This window comes from Triturus cristatus, chromosome 5_1, assembly GCF_964204655.1.
Source record: "Triturus cristatus chromosome 5_1, aTriCri1.1, whole genome shotgun sequence".
NCBI classification, from domain to species: domain Eukaryota; kingdom Metazoa; phylum Chordata; class Amphibia; order Caudata; family Salamandridae; genus Triturus; species Triturus cristatus.
In genome coordinates, this window is record NC_140587.1 from 187,231,070 (window position 1) to 187,253,090 (window position 22,021).

General features: G+C 47.2%; 1 protein-coding gene across 1 annotated transcript; it reads left to right on the forward strand.

Annotated features, from left to right (window-relative positions):
- Nucleotides 1–640: 640 nt before the first annotated feature.
- LOC146830623 (uncharacterized) lies at nt 641–20,851 on the forward strand. The gene is made up of 3 exons (XM_085603766.1): nt 641–1,524; nt 19,343–19,587; nt 19,880–20,851. Exons 1-3 carry the CDS (start codon nt 641–643, stop codon nt 20,725–20,727), a joined length of 1,977 nt encoding a protein of 658 aa, XP_085459892.1. The 3' UTR covers nt 20,728–20,851.
- Nucleotides 20,852–22,021: the final 1,170 nt, after the last annotated feature.

The window sequence follows — 22,021 nt, forward strand, 5'->3', positions numbered from 1 at the left end:
ATAGGGTTTGCCTCACAGATTGGAAAGACGCGACAGTAGTGGGGCCCCGGATGCAACGTGCCTGGGTTAGAGGTGGCCCCAAGAGACTGAATTGATCCCAGCCATATCCGCTGAGCAGCGGCGGAGACCCACAGGCAGTGGGACTCTCCAGAACATCCATGCACCAGAAGGATCCTACACCCCAACTATCTATAGAGCTGAGTGAAAGGAGCTGATGGAGGGACCGGGGGACCCCTTCCTTCCCCCTACTTTTTACCTCCAAGAATCGACCTGGCCTGGAAGACCGAACGCACAACCCGCGATGCTCACTAGGTGCGCCGGAACTGGGATACCTCCCCTTCCTGAAGACTTGCCTCCATCCCTCGATACAAGTAGTAACGCATACGACCCCAGGGCCCTGGTGTGATCTACAATGAAGAAACTGAGCGCCGCAGAGTTGCACCGGACCAAAGTGATAAGTGGGGGTGGGTGAGCAGCACAGGGAGGCACCATCGGGCATGTTTAAACTCAAGACTCCGGGTGACGAGATCCTGCGACCACCAAACACAGCATCGACCCGGAAACCGCAACCTGAAGTTAGGGTCCTGAGGTTACAGTTGGCTCAAGCGTAAGGCACGAGCGCTCATGATCTCCTGGCTGAATGAGCGAGCTTGATGGAAGGAGGGGATTTGAGGGCCCTATGGTGTCAATCAAGTCACTAATGAAGCTTAAACAGGGAAAGACCGGTGGTGCACACTATCACCTGGATAGACGCCAACCTTCCCCCAATCCACCACCTAAGTGGAAGCGATCTATTCACCAGGAGTCTGGAGAGCCATCCAAGAGACTGCGCCGGCTCCCCCACTTGCTGGCCATGTCAGCCATGAGTAAGGATAAAGCAGCAAAACCTCCCTCAACTCAAACCCGAATGGAGCAATACACCAAGAGCGGGACTGGGGCCTGCAAAGCAGTCCATTGTAAAGTCACGCTCCCCGAGGGAGACCTTGCCGCAAACCTGCAGGCCCTACGACCCTCACAGGACTCAGTGGAGAATAAAATAGGTCAGGTGTGGGTTAATATGGCCCTCATCAGACAGAACCTTCGAAATACCACGGCTCACTTAACAGAAGCACAATCCCGCTTATCTACAGTGGAAGATGATGTTCACTGTTTAAAAGAACAGGTCTCGCAACTCCAATCCCACAGAAGAGAGCTACACAGGCACACGGAAGATGCGGAAAATCACTCATGGCGCAACGACCTCTGCCTGGTAGGCTTCCCTGAAGGAGCAGAGCCCGGGCAAGTAAACTTCATTGAGACCTGGATCAAATCATGGATGCCGACGGATAGACTCTCAGTGTGGTTCACCGTGGTGCGCTTCCACCGAGCTCTGGCACCCAAGCCATCGCCGGGCACCCCACACTGGTCGATAATAGCCAGAATCCTCAACTTCAAAGACAGAGACGCTATTCTGCAGGCTTCTCGTTCCCAGACAACCCTGTCCTACCAAAGCCACAAAGTCATGATCTTCCCGGACTATACAAAGTAAGTTCAGTCACAGCGCCGCTCTTATGTGGAAGTAAAACAGAAACTATGGGCCCTGAACCTCCAGTACCAACTGTTGTTCCCAGGCCTCAAATACAATTCACGCGCTCCCGCAGGGGACGAAATAGCCACAGAGAGGCATCCACCTCATCCACAGCTACCACCCGAACCTCCAATGAACAGCTCAAGCTTCTGAAACTCACGGACCTGCTGCAAGATCAAGAGTCGGAAGAGACAAGAACCGAAGGGAGGCCACATTCACCACTGATTGCTGGATCAGAAGACACCGACCTATCACAGACCCAGATGATCTAATGAACACCTACCTGGGGCAAGCCCTTGCAGCCATCGATGGATGGCATTCTCTACTTGTTGCTCTTAACACTTATGGCTCTAGTGTAATAAATGTGACCTGACCGTAGATCTTCCACATGGAGGGGTCCACCATGCAACTCACACACTAAGCCTATAGTTTAGTCTTGTTACACTTTTTCTAGTTAGGGCGACAGATGCTTCCCTTTAAGAAGTATAGGAAGGGGGGTTGGTTGTGGGAAGGGACCGGGACTGTTGTCCCAAAGTTAAGTTTAGTTCTGCTCTGCAGATGCAGCATTTACCTTGCTACACTAGATGCAGGTACACATCACCGTCAATGTGAGATGACTAGACCTCCAGACTAAACTGGCCTTGGGCACCCCGACCTATCAATTACACTGTTGCTGCCCCCTAACCCTACAAGCACAATATGGCCATAACCCAATATCAGGGGCAAACCCGACAAATCCTCTCCTGGAATGTAAACGGGCTCCTGGACAAAGTGAAATTCACGGCAGTACTGAAACACGCTCAAAGATGGTCCCCCAATGCCCTCTTGCTCAAGGAGACCCACCTCATGGGCAACCATAGCCCCTTCCTCGCTCTCCAAGGATTCGATATGGTCTGGCACTGTGGGTTCGAACGGGGATCTTGCGGAGCTGCGATCCTCCGACGCTGTACCCTCCCTCTCACTCCCATTAGCATAAATAGAGACCCTCAGGTGGCCCTGACTGGAGCCCTGGGGGAGGCGACCATTAACCCTGTCTCACTCTATGTCCCTCCAACAACCCATGCACCCACCCTGAAAACCGCACTAGTCCGTACAAGAAGCCTGACAACATGAGCTCCTAAGAGAAGAGATAAAATACATATCGCGCGAATCAGAGGTCCTCTGTATTTCGTGTTTATGAGTAGGGAGATAAAAATGGCAAGTTGCTCCACTGGCTGGCCTTTCAACCCTTGGTGAAATGGATAGTCCCGTAGATTCTTGACCAACAAGGTCAAACCCATCACACGCCTATTTCCATCACCAAAGCCTTCGCCAATTACTATTTCCAGCTCTATGCTGCAGACCGGCCCCACGGCCTTGATCCTGGGACGCTGGACCTCACTCTCCTTCCCCGTCTCACAGGGCAAGAAAATACCCTGCTGGACAAATCTATCACGAGGGAGAAAATAGAAGAGGTTATCTTCTTAACCGCTGCCAGGAAGACACCCGGGCCCGACGGATTCCCAGTGGAATACTATTCGGCATACTGTGACACCCTAATTCCTCACCTGCTCGCGCTCTATGAGGAAGTGGTAGAGACACTAGCCTTCCCACCAGAGACGGATATGGAAGCAATAGTAGTCATACTCAAGACACAGCCCCCATCAACCTCCTGCTCAGATTACCGCCCAATTTCATTAATCAGCACCAAAGTCAATATGCATGCGACAGTCCTATCCATGCACCTTAAATCGGTCCTCAACAGCCTCATCCACCCAGACCAATGCGGATATATGCCACACCGTAGCATGAGATACTACATACGGCACCTTCACCTGGCACTGGCCCACCGCCACCCCCTCAACCCTCACCTCACCCTTTCATTGCTTGACTTCTTGATACCGTTGACTGGCACTATCTAGAGGCGAAACTGGAGGTGGTGGGCACGAGACACCACTTCTGCAGCCTAGTGTGAGTATTATACTCTAACCCCTCAGCATGAGTGCTCGTAAACAGAGCCCTCTCGGACACTTTCCCAATTCAGTGGTAGACACGGCACGGGTGCCCTCTGTCATCCCTCCTCTTCTCCCTGCCATTGAGATTCTGTTATGCCATGTCCGTGCAGATGCCCAGATTCACGGGTGGCGCAGGCAAGGAGTGCACGAAGAACACATCGCTCTTAATGCCGACGAGGTCCTACATTTCCTTGCGGACCCAGCCTGTTCGGGCCCCAGATGCCGCCAACTCCTCTGCTCCTTTGAAGCGGTTTCAGGCTTGTGTCTGAACCCAGCTAAATCGACTCTGATCCCATTACACGTGTCCAGGGAATGCATAGATTGGCAGGAGAATATCCTTATAAAATGCCTCTCCTTCAAATATTTGGGCGTCTGGGTGGCATTGCTCCCGGAACTCGCCTGGTCACTCTACGTCAGCTCCCTACAAACGAAAACTGACCTCCGTAAATGACAATCCCATTCTCTCAACCCGATGGGTAGAGTCGCCTTATTTAAAATGATGGTACTCCCTTGGTTCCCATACATAATCCAGAACTTTCCACTACACCTCTCTCACGGATGGTTCCAAACACTAGACAGCATGGCCACAGCCTTCCTATAGAATACCTCGAGACCGCGAATGACACTCGCCTTCTGTCAAAAAGGCCCGTATGATGGTGGATTGGGCATGACTAATATTTTTCTATACTATCAGGCCACTCCCCTCCTGGTGATACACTACTGGTTCACCGGCGGCTGGTCTGGCCCGGAGTATCGAGTCGAGCTGGAAGGCCTTGAATTCTCTCAGATCCAGTTCATGTTTTATGGGTCCCCGATCCTCCACACACTCCCGGCAGTCACTAGAGCGGTGTTTGTCGTCTGCCGCTCAGCTCTGCATTAAATGTAAATGTAAATGTAAAATCCACTTTTATAGCGCAACTATCACTCCAGGGAGTATCTTGGCGCTTACCCAACTCAGATGTACGAGACAGGGGGAGAAAGTAGACCTCATTTGCACAGAACACCACATCTCAAACCATAGCTATGCAAGCTGACTCAGTCATAGCGTATACCCAGGTTTTTAATGCTTTCCTATATTGGGTTTCATCCGACATGGAACGCAAGGGGAGAGGGAGCTTGTTCCATGCCTTGGCGCCCAACACGAAGAGGGATTTGCCCCCTTTGGTTGTCAGCCTAAATTTAGGAATAACCAGCAGATTCTGGGCCACAGATCTTAGGCAGCGTGCCGGGAAGTAGCGTTTAAAGCCTTGGGTTAGATATTTAGGGCCTCGATGATGGAAGGCCCTAAAGGTAATCAAGAGAACCTTAAAGAGAATTTTCTTTGCAATTGACAACCAGTGTAAAATATCCATTGCTGCAGAGGCTGAGGATCTGCGGGGCCAGCCCAAAACCAGACGGGCTGCTGCATTTTGGACCATTTGCAGTCTGTGAAGGACTGCTCTGCTGGTGCCCGCGTATAGGCTGTTGCAGTAGTCCAGCCTAGAGGTAATTAGGGCTACTGCAACAGTCTTCCTAGCTGACAACGGCAGGAGATCGAAAAACTTTCTCAAAGTCTTGGATAGGTGGAAACAGGTGCCAGCTACCGCAACAGCTTGTTGTTTGAAGGACAGCTGATTGTCAAATTTAATGCCTAGGTTCCTGACGGATGTGATGGTATTGGGAGGAGTTGCCTCACCGTCAGGCCAGCAATCTTTCGGAGAGAATAGATTTGCCTTTCCAACCGGCAGAATTTCCGTCTTATCGGCATTACATTTAAGATGATTGTCTGTCATCCATTTAAATGTTGCTGCTAGGCACTCTTTGAGATTTTCTTCGGCATCAGCTTGTTCCTCATCCAATACCAAAATAAGCTGCGTATCGTCAGCATATGAGATGGTACTGATCTGGAAAGAGGCAATCAGTTTTATCAGGGGGGCCAAGTACAGATTAAAGAGTATGGGACTTAAGCTTGACCCCTGAGGAACTCCAGAACTAAGGGTCTTTGCCTCAGATTGATACTGGCCCAATACCGTAATTTGGTGTCTGTCACTAAGAAAATTACTCAGCCAAGACAGGGCTATCCCATCTACCCCTGCGGCAGCAAGACGGTCCACTAAGATGTGATGTGAGACCGTATCGAAGGCTGCCGACAGGTCGAGTAGAATTAGGACCGCCTTCTTTCCCTGGTCAATGGCCATGCGGAGAGTCTCATTTGTGAACAATAAGGCAGACTCGGTAGAATGTTGTGACCGAAAACCTGACTGATTAGGATGTAAGATATCATTTGTTTCTAAAAAGTTTGTGAGTTGGATGTTCACAAATTTTTCCGTCAGTTTGGACATCACCGGGAGCAGGGAGATTGGGCGAAGGTTGGAAAGGATGGTAGGGTCGGTGAGAGTCTTTTTCTGAAGTGGTTTAACCGCTGCAAGTTTCCAATCACAAGGGACATCTGCCGTCGCCATAGATGTGTTTATGATACTGTTTACGATGGGATTAATGGTTACTGCCAATGTTTGTAGAACAAAAGGAGGGCAGGGATCAAAGGGGGATCCAGATTTGCTCGCAGCAATGGCATTAAAGGAGTCCTCAAGGGAGACCGGGGCAAAAGTAGCCAGGCTAATTAGGGATTGTCCCCTCTCCACTCTTTCGTCTGCTTCTAGGCTGGAAGGAGCTGGGGGAAAGGTTCTCACGATATTTAGAATTTTATTTTCGAAGTAATCCGAGATATCGTTACATAGGCTTTGGGATGGAGGGATCTCTTGCGACAGGGCGGAAGGATTCATAAAATCTTTGACTATGTTAAAGATTTCCCTTTGCTCCTGGGCTGCCCTTTCAATGGCCTGAAGATAGTGAACTTTCTTTGCAGATTTTATATCTGCGTGGTACTGTCTTCTGGCCAATTTATTAGGCCTGGGCGAAGCACTACGCTACGCTCGCGTAGTTTGCGAAGTTCGCGCTACTTCGCGCTACGCGAACTGCACGTAGCACAGTGCGAACACGCGTAGCGTAGTGTTGCGTAGTGCTGCGGTCATTTTTTGCTTGCTCGCGGTCCTCAACGTCAAGTTGGCGACCGCGAGCAAGCAAAATGACATCCTGGCGAGACTTTTTCCTTGTTCGCGATCGCGAGCATGGAAAATAAACCTCCCGGCGAGATTCCCAACGCGAGAAGGTCAGGTTTCTCATTGCGAGGGGTCGCGTATGCTCGCGACCGCTCGCGATGAGAAACTACCAGTTCGCGTTGAGAAAGCTGCAGCTCGAGTAAAAATCTACTCGAGCAGCAGAAAACTACAGCTCGCACTGTGCAAGATGCCATTTTCAATGATTGCACAGTGCCGGTTGCTTGTCCGCACTGTGCAATCATTGAAAACAACATCTTGCACAGTGCGAACATGTTACTTCGCAGTTCGCGAAGTGCTACGCGTAGCTCGCGTAGTGCGAACTTCACTTTGCGTAGCTTCGCGAAGTGCTACTTCGCGAACTACGCCCACCCTTACAATTTATAGGTGTCACGGGCAGTGACTTCATAGCGCCTGCGCCACCGTCGTTCTAACATTCTCAATTTTCCCAGTTCTACTCTCAGAGATGGTGTAAACCAAGGAGCCTTCTTTTTCTTTTTGACGGAGTTTTTAGCGCTGGAGGAGCCAAGTTGATGGCCTATCATAGCTATCCAATCTCGTAGCTTTTGGTTGTCTACAAAGGTGTTACCTGTTGGTACCGGGGTACCAATTCCAGGACCGTTCAACACATCCAGTCTGCTGGATAGTTGTTTCCAGTTGGAACACACAATGAAACTATAAACTGACACTACAAACACCTCTGTGGAATGGCACCTGGCTTGGGGAGGTAGGCACACTAGAGGGCTTTCGCAAATGGGATTTGGTCGGAATTTCGAAGCTGGGAGACGTATGGAGAGGTGATCACATGTGCTCCTTCCATGACTTACAAAACTCATATGCACTGCATCCCACCCAGTTTTCAAATATCTGCAACTCTGTCATGCCCTCACCCCCTACACATTCCCAGAATTTAGCCCTTTAGAAGCCCAAATCCTGATGGGTGACCTTGGGAAAGGAGGGGTATCCAAGATTTACCGCTCCCTAGTCAATAACTCCCGACCTCCCTAAAACCCCCTCAGGTGTCGCTGGTGAGGCCTGGCTGGGCCCCCTGGAGAAGGAGGACTGGAGGGACGCCCTGATGGCCCCCCGCATAACCACCATGTACGCTAGGCTCAGGCTAATTCAGCTCTACTACCTACATTGTGCATACCTGACCCCAGCCCGTCTGCACCGAGCGGGACTTCTGGCCCCCCCAATATTCTCACAATGCCAGATGCAACCCGCAGATGTCTACCACATGATGTGGACCTGCCGCCCCCTCACCTTGTACTGGGAAAAAATAGTGTCTGAACTAAACGATGTCCTGGGTTAGGAGGTCCCACTTAACCCACTAGCCCTACTTCTTGGAGTCATGGATGGCCTGGATGGGACCCGGGTAGATAACATATTCCTCGGAACAGCGATTGTAGTGGCATGGAAAGATCCTGCCCCCCCTAGCATTCTGAAATGGTGTAGCACAGCACAAGAAAAGCCCATATACAAAGCGAGAGGCTGTCCTGCCAAACACAGCTGTGTATGGGGGAAATGGCTGGGACTACTGACTTAATTGGTGATAAGGAGACATTGAGAAGTGGAATGAGGATGTACATGTGTAAGGTAATCTCACACCGAAAGTATACCAACACTTATTGCACTCACTGTAAGATTTATCTATGCTGCTGCTTTTTGTATTTGTATGTCTTTATAAGAAAATCAATAAAATCTGATACATAAAAAAATGAGGTGAGTGATGCCCAACCGACATCCATAAGGACAAGCTGCTTCTGTTCCTGCTACTGATTTTGCCACTGCTGAACCTAGGGGTCGCAAAGGCAGTGCCAGGGGTCAGAAGGGGCATGCCAGGGGTCAAAGCAGCAACCCCTAAATGACGTACAGGGGAGGTATCCGCAGTCAGCTCTGCTCTGTTTTTCTGCAGTTTTAATGCCCATGATCAGTGTTGGATAGTGGGGATGAATCAGAACTACAAAATCATCCTACCACCTTGAGTCTAGTTTAGCCACGCCTCCTACCACTGCACTTTCAAAGGTGAGCAAAGGGGACATGTACAAACTTTTGGCAGCCATCCGATTACCTCCCAGCTCCAAATGTTTCTTTGTTTCTTCACCTTTTTCTTTGTGCACTGTCTGGCGTCTGAGATATAATTCTTTGTGCAGGGTTCAGGTCATTGCTAATCCTTCTCTCTAGACATTTGCATATGATGTATACAGGACACATGCTGTGCATGTGTTCTATGCCCTGCTGGGCAGGATTCAGCACTCATCAACACTAAATGGTAACAGTTCCTAAGAGAGAAAAAAAAAGCACTCTACAACCCTTTATGGTTGTGGGTGAGTGTAAAGACAGTCTCCAGCAAGAGATTGAGTGTGTGTCAATAGGGAGGATTCCTCCTGTGCGTTCTTGTGCCCTCACACACCCTTGCGAGTGTAAAGCATCATCATTGGGCTATGCTCCTCTTGTGGGGCCCGTGGGGGGACTGCATCGCCACCCCCACGGAACCCACAAGAGGGCTCTTTGACGAAGATCTTTTCAGGAGGTGCCGCACTTGTGCATGTGGATGTGTGGCAAGTGAGTGAATGAGGTGTGGATTAAAATTACCTATTGGTACCCCGATATGTTTAATGAGGGGTCCTCTAGGTAAGACAAAAAAATGCGCGGAATTGGAGACTACCCTTAAACAAATAAAGGGAGGGACAAGCTTGTTCCCGCTGCTCTCAACCCGTACAAGAAGTGTGTGTTCAAAGGTGAAGAATGGTTGACATGTTTCACGCAACCAGTGGGTCCCTAATGGATCCCTGTGCGCTTCATCAGGACCATGAAACTGAAATGTGAGAGTGGTAATCAGGAAATAGACACCTTATAATCCCACCATATCTATAATAAGGTCAGGAATAAAACGTCTTGGCGTTCAAGACACATATTATCCGTGTTCTCAGAACCCAAACCCTCCCCTGGTTGATGGTGGGCCGCACCGGCGAGTGATCACGCTGGGAGTGGAAAATGTGTCACCCTCAGTCTAGAGCAGAGGTCTTCAAACTCTTGCATGCCGAGACCCCCCTGTCAACATTTTGAGGTGTAAGTACCTCCTCCTGACAAAAATGTCTAAACCTGTAGGCAGGGCTACTGGAATTATGAGGCAGGTGAGGACCAAATTACGTGACAGGCTTGACTAAATTGTGTGGGAAGAAAATGTAAATGATGTTATGTGATGCAGCGTATTTTGGGATAGCATTACTTCATTATTATGAAATAATTTTTTTACACACAGTAACACAGAGGAAAGATTCCACCCCATCAGTACCTGTTTATAACCAAAATACTGCAATTAACATCAAAAAGACTTCTAGTCAACCTTGTGAAGGGGCTTCCACTCCGCAGGAATACGTGCTGCCACAGTAGAAGCTCACCTGGCCCGGGCCGGGAGAACCAGGGGTCCCTTAAAACCCTTGAGGTTTTGAGCAGAGTTAAACAGTTTACCCATGCAGCTTTCCTCTCACTCACTCACTCCCTCCCATCCCTCTCTCCTCTCCCAAAACCCGGATCCCTCTCTCACTTTGCAGGCCATTTTCTTTTACCCCTTTTTACAACTTCTGAATTCTCCCCATTCAACCTCTCACTTCACCTTTAATCACCTCTTGTCAGTCTGTCTTTTCACAGCCCTCATCTCTAACAGTCTCTCACATTTATATCATGGCCTCTCTGGCCTCGTCACCTCCTGTGCCCCTCAGCACCTCATTCACCTCGTCTCTCCATTCAATTTTAGTCTATTTGTATCTTACACCTCTCCAGTACCCCATTCATCTTTCACATCTCCCCTCTGTTCTAACAGAAGCCGTCACCTTTGGCTCACACTCACCTCCTGCGTGTCCACACTTCTCTTCGGCAATTCACATTTCTCCTCATCCCTGACCTCTTCAATCAAATTCTCTCACTCCCTTGCTGTCCTCTCTCTTCTCTCCTCACCAAGCATACGGGTCGGACCCGTATGCTCTTCTCAGCCTGTGCCACTCTGCATATTGTTCCCTAATTCAAGAAGGCATGAGTTGTCTGTCTCGCTGTTTTGGTGCAGGCTGCGCAGTTATAGAACGTGCACCCTGCTTTGCTTCGCTCCACCAAGAATCTATTATCCTTTAGGAAGATATAAAAACCTTTCTCTATGCTCTGTGGGTTACCCCATTTGGCTGGTTCTTCTTTTCCTTCTGTGTGTTTCTCATTGTCCTTCTGGCAGCAGATGGTTATTAGCCGCAGGACATCTTTTGGTAACAGTAGCGCTCTACAAATGTAAATAATAATAATAGGGAGACGCAGGGGAGCCACTAGACCAGAACTTTGGGGGTGGGGGCTAACACTCCTAGGTCAGATGTTCATAAACATATGGATCCACCCGTAGGTTGAGTATATTGTGAAAATTCCACAAGAAGACGAAATGTATCCCACGGCCGTGGAGAATACAAATCAGTTGTTTAAATACCCCTCACACACCAAAAGGGCCCTTGGTGTCATGCTTCATCATAGGGGTCTTCCCGCCCCTCTACGGGACGGGGCGTGCTGCGACCTACGTCTACGCGGGAGCACTGTTATAAGTGAAACCACTATGTGTGATGCAAGGGTGTGAGAGGAAGGGTCAGGAGTGAGTGGAAACGTGAGTTAAAAAATACCTGGCTCTTCTGGTCGAATGAACTTTATTATACCGTTTGAGCTGGTATTAGTAAAATAGTGGGGGGGAGGAGGAAAGTATGCCTCAATGAGCTAGGCCTCCTGATGGTGCCGACATGTTTCGAAGCTTCCCCAAGCTTCTTCTTCAGGACCTTAAGGATCCCTTCCTAAAACTCACAGTGATGTGTTTACAATGAAAAATTAATATGTTGTGTTCAAAATGAATAAAGTAACGTAGGAAGAAACTAACTTCCAATGGTTAGTAATGCCTAAATAGGTCTTATATGGTCCATATACTTGCTGTAATGAGAAAATTACTTCATGAGCTCAGGACCTGGTGGGGGGAATGCCAACTCGGCTATGAATCCCTGGGAAAATGTCCCGCCAGAATAACCACCCCGCGACCGTGGTTATTCTGGCGGGACATTTTCCCAGGGATTCATAGCCGAGTTGGCATTCCCCCCACCAGGTCCTGAGCTCATGAAGTAATTTTCTCATTACAGCAAGTATATGGACCATATAAGACCTATTTAGGCATTACTAACCATTGGAAGTTAGTTTCTTCCTACGTTACTTTATTCATTTTGAACACAACATATTAATTTTTCATTGTTAACACATCACTGTGAGTTTTAGGAAGGGATCCTTAAGGTCCTGAAGAAGAAGCTTGGGGAAGCTTCGAAACATGTCGGCACCATCAGGAGGCCTAGCTCATTGAGGCATACTTTCCTCCTCCCCCCCACTATTTTACTAATACCAGCTCAAACGGTATAATAAAGTTCATTCGACCAGAAGAGCCAGGTATTTTTTAACTCACGTTTCCACTCACTCCTGACCCTTCCTCTCACACCCTTGCATCACACATAGTGGTTTCAATTATAACAGTGCTCCCGCGTAGACGTAGGTCGCAGCACGCCCCGTCCCGTAGAGGGGCGGGAAGACCTCTATGATGAAGCATGACACCAAGGGCCCTTTTGGTGTGTGAGGGGTATTTAAACAACTGATTTGTATTCTCCACGGCCGTGGGATACATTTCGTCTTCTTGTGGAATTTTCACAATATACTCAACCTACGGGTGGATCCATATGTTTATGAACATCTGACCGGGAGGAAGTATCCACCTCCACCACTCGCATGAGTGGTACCTCTCCACTCCCTATTGTGTTTATGTTTATATTGGCTAACACTCCTAGCCAGGGCTGCCCTAACACTGGTTACACACTGTGCAACAGTCTTTTTTGGTGCCCCACCCCCGTTTCCTTCTTCTCCATGAATTCACTCACTACCACTCACCAACAATGCACTTCATCTCTCTATAGTAGCTTTCTGACAAACATTTCATTTTTTGTAGCGCTACTCATACTTTAGTCACACTCATCTCTGTGATCGGCATGGTACATATTCTTTGTAGCAGGAACATTAACCCTCTGCACTGTGTGGGTGACAAGAGTGCCCATGTGAGTGCACGGTGAGAGATGCAACAGTGTGAGAGTAGGGTGAGAGGAGTGACTGCAGGGTGAGTGAGGTGGCTGTACGAATTTGAGTGTGGATGCAAGTTCAGAACGGGACTAATTAATGTATGATTACTGATGGGCTTGTTTGAGTGAGTTGCATATTGAGCAGTGAGGGGGACAGGTGAGTGAAGTGTCACATGAGTGCAGGGTGAGTAGTGTGCTTGAGTGACTGCAGGGTGAGGTATAGGGTGAACAGCGCAAGTGCATTGTGAGTGCAGAGTGATCACTGTGAGTGCAGGGTGAGCCGGTGAATGGTGTGAGTGCATGGTAATCAGTGTGAGTGCATTGTGAATGCTGTGAGTGCAGGGTGAGCGTGAAAGAGAAGGGCGAGAATGAGGAGTGAGTTGTCTGAATGCAGGGTTTATTCCCAGGCACTTGAAGTAACTCAGCATGTTATTGGAGGCAGCGTAGGGTTTAAGACCTAAGTTAAACTATTGCTATTATGGCATCAATCTGGGATCGAGGGTGGAGGAAATAAATAATGTGCTGATCCTGCAACAAACTTGCAGTCCTATGGTTAGGGTAGCCAGCAGATTATTTTGATGGCCCAGTTGGTACAAAAATAAGCAATCACCTAAAACAGAATTTTAAGCACGTATCTGTGCATACTTTGAACAGCAAATATAAATAGAAAGCACTTTTAATTGTGTTCTAGGGCTGCCTCAATGATCCATGAGTGATAATTAAAGAAAACAAAGACAGAAAAGTCACATAACGAATGAATACATACTTTTTTATTTATAAGTCTATTTGGTGTCAAGAGAAGGTCTTTGCAGGCTCTTTAAACAACACAGGGTAGGCATTTTTCTTTTGGCAACCCTACTTTATAATCCTTTTCATTAAATGCATTCTCACACAACAACAGTAAATCTAAAATACAAATGTAAGGAGTGAGGACCCATGGGGTACTGGAACGGGGGGGGACACTAAGCCTTTGTAACTGGTTCACAAAGGCATGCTAATATGCAAATGGTCTTTAAAGACCTGTGAAAAACTCGGACGGGCGTGCCGGAGATAAGACTCCAGACACTGCCCAGCTGAGCCTCCAGCAGCTCGAGTTGCACTGCAGCAGCCCGGGCTGAGACACAGGATGGAGGAAGAGGGGGGCTGAATCCCTTGGGCCTTGGCAGAAGTGTGCTTGGGAATGCGCGACCCCCTTTGCATTGCTCCACGCCCCCCCCTGGGGGTCGCGCCCCACAGTTTGAAGACCCCTGGTCTAGAGCCTTTAAACCTGTCCGTCGATCAGGTTTCGCTGGTCCCGCCTGAGGTGGCCCTAGCCTGTTGCATTCCACATGCCCAGAGGGGAGCATAGCGGGAGCTCGCATGTAACAGGTGAAGAGTCTCCCTTTGGAGCCCCAAATACAGAAGAAAGAAATGATGAAGGAGATGATAGTCTATTTGACAGATAATTCAGGGTTTCTTATGCCATCAATAGTTAAATATTAAACACTTGGACTTCTCAAGCTTAGGAGGTAATCTTTAGTTCTCAGACTTCCTTGGCAACATGCAGCTTACAGAACAATATTGAGAACTTGTGAAATATTGACCAAATCACAATCCCCAATTCTATGGCCAGAGTACATGCAGTGCTGATCGGGCAGGACCAAAGCTGATTTACCTAACGCTGATCACTGGGGTGGCACAGGGAAATAAAAAGATGGAGTGAAATGCTACCTTAAGCCATTGCCAGTGACAGAGACTATTTGCGAGCATTTTACCCATCACCTTTGTGTTTTGCTCTGTATGGTACACTTCATGCAGCGGATATACCCAGACGTGGGAACCCTCCTCACTGTGCCACAGGACTCAAGCTACGCGTCACTGAAAGTGGTCTGGGGTCGCTTGTATTCCTATCCAGAGGGTACCTGATTTAGCTATGCAGGCTGGACTGTTCCTATTTAGGCAGGGTTGATTTAATTTAGCTGTTCTCTGTCTGGAGTAGCTTAGTGGGTGAACATATGATGGACTGGCATGCAGTCCTGTGGCATTGCCAGTGTCTGAGACTATTGGCAAGCATTCAACTTATCGCCTTTTTGTTTTCCTCACGTATCTGCAGTACCTGACCTACCTGGACCTCTTCAGGTGAATTTGCTACTTGATTGTGGCTGGTTTCAGACAATCTGTTTAGGAGATGGGCCCTAAATGGCTAAGGCAGAAAAATGCCAATTTTCTAAAAGTGTCATTTTCAAAATGTAAATTTAAAATACAATTTCATCATAAGTTAGGGTTTTAAATTCCAATTCCAGAGACACCAAACATGAATTGGTCATCTATTCCAATTTGGAAATTACACTTGTAAAATGTAATAAGGCAACTCCAATGTTATCCAATGGAGGGATAGGCCTTGCAGTAGTGAAAAATGAATTTAAGATGTTTTCGCTACCAGGACATGTACAACTTAGAAGTACATGTCTTACTTTTCAAATTCAATTCACCCTGCTAGCTGGGCTATCCAGGGCCTACCCTAAGGGTGACTTATATGCATTTGAAAGGAAGATTTGGGCCTGGCATCAGGTTTATCTTGCCAGGTCGAAACGGCAGATTAAAACTTCATTCAGGCTGTAGTGGCAAGCCTGGGACATGTTTATGGTGCTACTTAAGTGGGCCCACGTTAAGTGCTGCAGATCCACTGGTGGCATTTAATTTACAGCCCCTGGGTATATGGTATACCACTCTACAAAGGACTTGCAAGTAAATAAAATATGCCAGTTGGGTATAAGCCAATTTAACCATGTTTAGGGGAGCACAGGCACATCCATGCATGGCACACCACCATGGAATCCCATGGTTGTCTAGTTTTCAAAAATATCTGTGGTTCGCAGGTATGCATGGATGGCACCCCAGCACGGCCCCAAATACCGCAGCTACCCCTATTGCTTATCTATCAACGTAGCGCTGTAGGGCCTTTAGTGTCATGGTTTTTCAAGGCTGGACTTACGTTTTAGCCTTGAAAAAGTTGCCTTTGTGACAATACATGTGCTGGCTGCCATTGATGTATAAAGCTCACAATCGAGCTGCTAGCGGAATTTTAGATGAATGTGGACATTATTTGGAATAAAGACTTCTGAACTTTTTCGACACAATTTAGCTGGTGGACTTATGTTTGTTGGACTTTGTGAAGAGTGCCTCAGTATCAAAAGTTATAATCCCAGAGGTTATTCCGTTTTTGCAGTGACCACATTCTAGTTTGATTTTCCATCATTAGGTCAGGAAAAGCAAGATCTTTTAATCCTTTTAGAACTTCAATTAGTCTTTCTAATGTTGGCTGGCAAAGAGTTCCAAAACTCACAACCTGCACTGCTAATGATGTTCTTCTATTGATAGTCTTAATAGAATGTTTTTTCATGGGAATTTCACTGGAATTTAGCTTTGGGGAACAGGTGTTTCCCTTGAATGAACCTTTGTATGATGCTGTGTATGAAGGCAGAGCATCTGCTTATAGATAGACAGGAGAGTATGTGGTCCATCAGTGTGATGTGTTTCTATGGACAAAGGTGTAGCAGCTGTCTAGCTGTGGTGTTTTGAATTTTTCGCAATTTGAAGAGTAGAAGTGGAATGATCCACCTGTGACATTACAAGGTAGATTATGGGCATTAGTAGACATGGCAAGATAAGGGTCAGTCCATTCTGACACAGTCTCCTGATACGTGGTCTTGTGTGCCACCCACACAAGTGGGGTACCGTTCTTATCAGGGTACAGTCGGGAGCTCATGGTAGTAGGAAATGAATGGCTCTCCACATATTCAAGAACTCTTTGTCACAGAAAGGTGAGGAAAAATTGTGTTTTTTTCACCAAAGTTTGATGTTTGCAAAGGCTTTTGGGTAAAATTAGCTAGTGAGAGTCATGCTGTCATGCTGTAATTTCAGATGTCATCACTGATGTTATCAATTAAGTGATACAACGTGTCATGAGTTGTATAATACGTGAGCTCATAAGCAGTGCTTGGTTAAGGCTCCATAAAAAGATAAAATTAGTATGGGCTGTGTCTTAAAAACACCTTACGTTATCAGCACTGCAAAAGCAGTATTGATGCAAATAGATGCTATATAAAAGCAACCTAGCTTCTTGTATGTAGCCCTTTACAATTTTAAGAAGTGTTTAAAATGCCATCACATTGCATGTAAAGCTATAAACTGCTTATTATGTGCATCCAACACCATTTACCTTTGTTAATTCGACCGTGTGCTCGCAGGAAACACCTCATTAGTTTCTGGCTAAACCCTGAGACATCACGACATTCCATTGTCCTAACAAAACAAAGATAATGTCTATAAACATGACACCTAAGTTTTCCTGTGAATAACTAGCTCCCTGAAGCATACAGCGCTGTATTGTATTGCACACGTTATTCTTTCACGGGGTTTACATCCGAATTACAAACATAACAATTGTGCACCCTATTAGTTTTCCAGTATTTGTGCTGTGCAGAGCGAGTTTTATGTTTACTTCTTGTTTCACAGCGCGCGCCGCCAGCACGCGCTGCATAAAGCAGATGCTTTACTGGGAAGAAGTGACAGACGATTACTCCCCACTGCACAAAGGGAACCCTTCAGACTTGCAAACCGTGAATTGAGACATATTGCTAAAGGTTGCAGAAGGCATATTTCAGCTTTAAAACCGAGAATCAGCAACTTTAAATTGCGAAAAAAACTGCCTGTTATGTATGTTGTTTCCCTCTTGTCACTCTTTATCAGGCAATTAAGCTATCAGCTGGCATTTTCTTGACAGAGTGGGCCCGTACAGCTGTGCCTTGTTTTACAGTAGAGCAGAAAGAAGATGATTATGGGTGCATTCATAAATCTTCTTCAGCAGCTGCATGGCGGGCGGAAAGGAGAGGCGGCGTGGCGCGCGCGTCACCTGCAAATTGATGCCCGTGCATCGGGAGCGTACCTACATACGTCACTTGTGAACAAATGACCCGCACATTGTATGTGTGGCTGGTCCCATGAGCGGCCATTACCTCAAAATGCATCCCTCTTATTGCAGACGGTAGACATGGGGTCACACCGGTGGCATTTGCTTAGAGAGGGAGGCTTTGCGGAAGTAAACGGTGGTACGTCAATTTAGAGCGACAGACTATTGAAAAGACATTGGGAGTGACAGCATAGACAAGAGCTGAGGCGTGATGCATGTCACTGCTGCTTGAAGATGACAAATGGGCCACTTAAATACAAAGAGCATTCAAAGTGTTTGATGCTAAAAATAACCGTGGGAGAGGCAGCCGGAAGCGCGCCAAGCATCGCGAAGATTACTGATTCCTGTGGTGCGTGCTAACCTTGAAGAACATTATAACCGGAAGTTGGTTAACGCAGCAGTGATCTCTAATGCTGATCACTTGAACTTGCATTTAAATAGCGCTAAATACATCTGAAGAGATGACGAGACGCCCAATGCTGGAACTGAAAAAAAATACTCTGGGAAGCCATCAATTGGGGGTCACACAGCTGCGAAGTTTTCATTGCCTTCCTGTGTGACATTTTCAATTTTTCAGTGAGCTAATTTGTGACATTTCACTGCCCTGGGAGTCACATTTTGAGAAACGCTTTATCGCAGGTACATGTGCAGGTGAGACCAAGCGTCCCTAGCTGCCTCTAATGGCCTCGCATAGCCATACGCACGGACCCCTTACTGCATGATGACAGACTGGTCTCCCCCCTACTATTAGAGAACTGCTGCTGCACACCTGTGAGGGGCAGTTGGGCAGTCAAGCATGGCAAGGTGTAGAAGTGGACTGGGGTGGAGTCACGAGGGGCGGAGTCATGACATGCATAATAGTAGCAAACTCTGTAGCAAAGACATTGGCAACAGGTAATTTAACTTGACAGTAAATCTGTTCTAGCTTACCTAAATGGACACAAGAGGCTGCATTTTAAAATATCTTACGGGGCTAAGGCACTTGCTGCAGAGATATTTGTGTACACGAGAATTTTCAGTTGATAATAACAGTGGTGAGATAACCAGTGGCTAATGCACATACAGGCAAATGCATCAAAGTGACAAATTGCGAGTCCTTATTTGCGATTTTTAAGGAATCGCAAATAAAGACTCGCAAAATGCGATGCATTAAAAAAAATAGCGAGAAAATAAAGAATCGCAAATAATCGCTAATATAATAGCAATTCCGGCAATTGCGAACTCGCTAATAGCAATTTCGCTATTAGCGAAATCGCAATTACCGAAGTCGCATTTTGATGCATCTTGATGACATCAGAACCAGGAAGTGAGCAGCTCCAGCCTCATTTCCAGTGCACAGTCTCAGGGAGAGGAGGAAGCTGGCTCTGGGAGCTGAACAGGAGTGGGAGAGAGACATTACAAACACCTTGAAGCTCAACTAAATGGAAGCCTCACAAACAGCAGAGAGAGCCAAACAGGCAGGAAGCGGAAAATAAAGTTTTCTGAAAAATAAATTGACACCCTCATTGAGGTAGTAGTCCACAGCCATGACAAGCTGTTTGAAAATTATCCCTAAAAGTGGCAGAGCAGGAGAAAAGAAAAATCTGGCTCTGGATCCAAAACAGGGTCAATGCCATTGGGGTGACATACCGCACCATCGAAGAACTAAAAAAACGATGGTATGACTTGCGCAGTCGGGCTAAGGTGCGCATTGCTGACCGGCTCAAGGAGGCCAAGAAGACAGGAGGGGGAACACCAACAGACACTGGGAACACTCTCATGGAGGACTTGGTCGAATCCACCATCCAGCCAGAAGCTGTTGTTGGTGTGACCCAGCTTGACACGTCAGGAGCAGCAAACACATCTGAAGGTAAGATGAATGCATGTTTCCATTGTCCTAAAATGTAAAGGTGAAACCTGACCTCAGTACAGCCCAAGTGCACACTTTGAACATCTACTACACAAGGTATTCATAAAGGGAGGTGCATTATGGGAGATGTAGTTAGGTGAAACAGTCACAATGACAAACACACAAATCTGAGATAAAAAAACTCTAAATAGTGTAATATATTATAAATTTAATAACAAAACAAAAATTATTTTAGCGTGATATGACATCACAGACATTAATTCATGCTATTTTGCACTGTTTCACCTCACAGATGCACAACGTGTAGAAGCCGAGGATAGTGATTCCCACGACATGCAGGACACCAGCGCAGGTGAAAACATGGACACACCCGTGTTGCAAAGAAATCCATCACGTGCCCCAAACTCATGCAGGGCACCTGTCCCATCACTGGTCACCATGGATTCTGATGATGAGGCTGATGCAACACCGGGTGCCAGCCATGGTCAGGCCACTTCCATCCCAATACCCCAAACACAGGTCCACAGAAGCAACATCAGAGTCCGGCGTAGAAGAGGAAGAGCACTGAGAACACAGCAGGAGGAGCAAACAAATGATGTCTGGGGTGGTCTTGAGGGACAGATGCTCCGTATGCAGCGCCTGCAGACAAAAAACACACGTGCAGTGCAATTACAAATTGGCAAGATGGCAAGCAACATTGCAGTACTGTCCGATAGTGTGCAGCAACTGACCAAGGTCATGCAGGAGGGACATGTATCCCACAAAAATCACCATCGCGAACTAATGCAGCACCTCAAAATATTTACCAAATCTAACAATAGGCTGGCCACGACAACTGCACTGCTGGCACGTAGGTCTGTGACCATGCAAACAGAAATGTGCCATTGGAGCGGGGATGTGGCTAAAGCACTGGACCAGGTGACCAATGCAGTAGAATTGCTTAATGCTTCCACAATTGCGGCCAACATTTCCACGCCGGAACAGGGTAGTGAGGGTGCCTCAAGCCTAAGTAGTTTGGCAATGCCAGTCGACACTGCAAGAAGACGCAACACCCGCAGCAGTACCCCCTCTGCTTCCAACATTAGGGATGACCATGCTGGCTCTGACAGGCGTCTGGGTGTTCGTGGAAGAAAGCGCTAGACTGCCATGTAGAATTACATTCCACTATGGTGACGTAACCATTGTTGTGATCTGACCTTTTACTGACTTACAAGTACATTTTCTTTAGCAAACCAATTATGTCCATTACACTGGTCACATTAAAAGTGTGCTTCAACACTCATGTCATTCTTATTTAATTAAAGATTACTTTGATTGCAAAATAAAGTTTCTGTGTCATCATTACTCACCTCAGAAATAATTTTGTGTGATGTCCAATTTCCTCCTGCGCCCTTCTGCTGCGCTTGCCCCTTGTGCTGCACGGTGGTGTGGCACTTGCTGGTTCCCATCCTCCGATTCGCTGTCAGACACCTCGATTTCCATTCCTCCCTTTGTCGCAATATTGTGCAGCATGGCACATGCTGCTACTATCTTGCAGCATTGTTCAGGGTTGTACTGAAGTGCTCCACCGGTCTTATGGAGACATCTGAATTGGCTCTTCAGCAGCCCAAATGTGCGCTCTATGATGTTCCTTGTTGAAATATGTGCTGCATTGTACCTCTGTTGATTGGCAGATGTGGGATTGAGGTAAGGCGTCAGGAGGTAATTACGCAAGGCGTATGCGCTGTCACCTACATGTATGGAAGCAAAGGTTCAGTGGCAGTTTGACATTGACATACGTACAATGACTGTGAGAAACAATTACACATATTTACCAAGCCGATGTCCCTCTCCAAATTCTCCCCTGACAAGACGGGTTTGTATGCCACTTTGCCTGAATATATAAGAATCATGTGCACTCCCGGGAAATTGCGCAACTATGTCAGTTATTATGTTTTTGGCATTGCAAACAACCTGAATATTGAGGGAATGGTAACATTTCCTATTTCTATATGAATATTCCTGTGCTGCAGGGGGACATCTTGCCACGTGGGTGCAATCAATACAACCCAAAACATGTGGGAAGCGAGCTATCTGGTAGAACTCCTGTTTAGTTTTCGCAAGGTCAAGCGCGGTGGTAGGGAAATTGATGTGTGACCCGATCACAGCCATCATGGCATCAAGGAATGGTTTGAATATTCTTGAAAGTGCGCTTTGTGACACACCTCCCGCTACAGCAATGACCCCCTGAAAACTGCCTGACGCCAGAAGGTGTAGGCAACATAGGACCTGCACATGCGTTGGGATAGCATTGGTCCTACGTGTCTGTCGTTGCAGAATGAGATCCAATTAATTGATTAGATCATGGATCCTTGCTGCATTGAGCCTATACTTATCGTATATCTCATCCTCTTGCTGTCCTAGCATAGTTATGCAGACTCTGAAAATGCGCTCA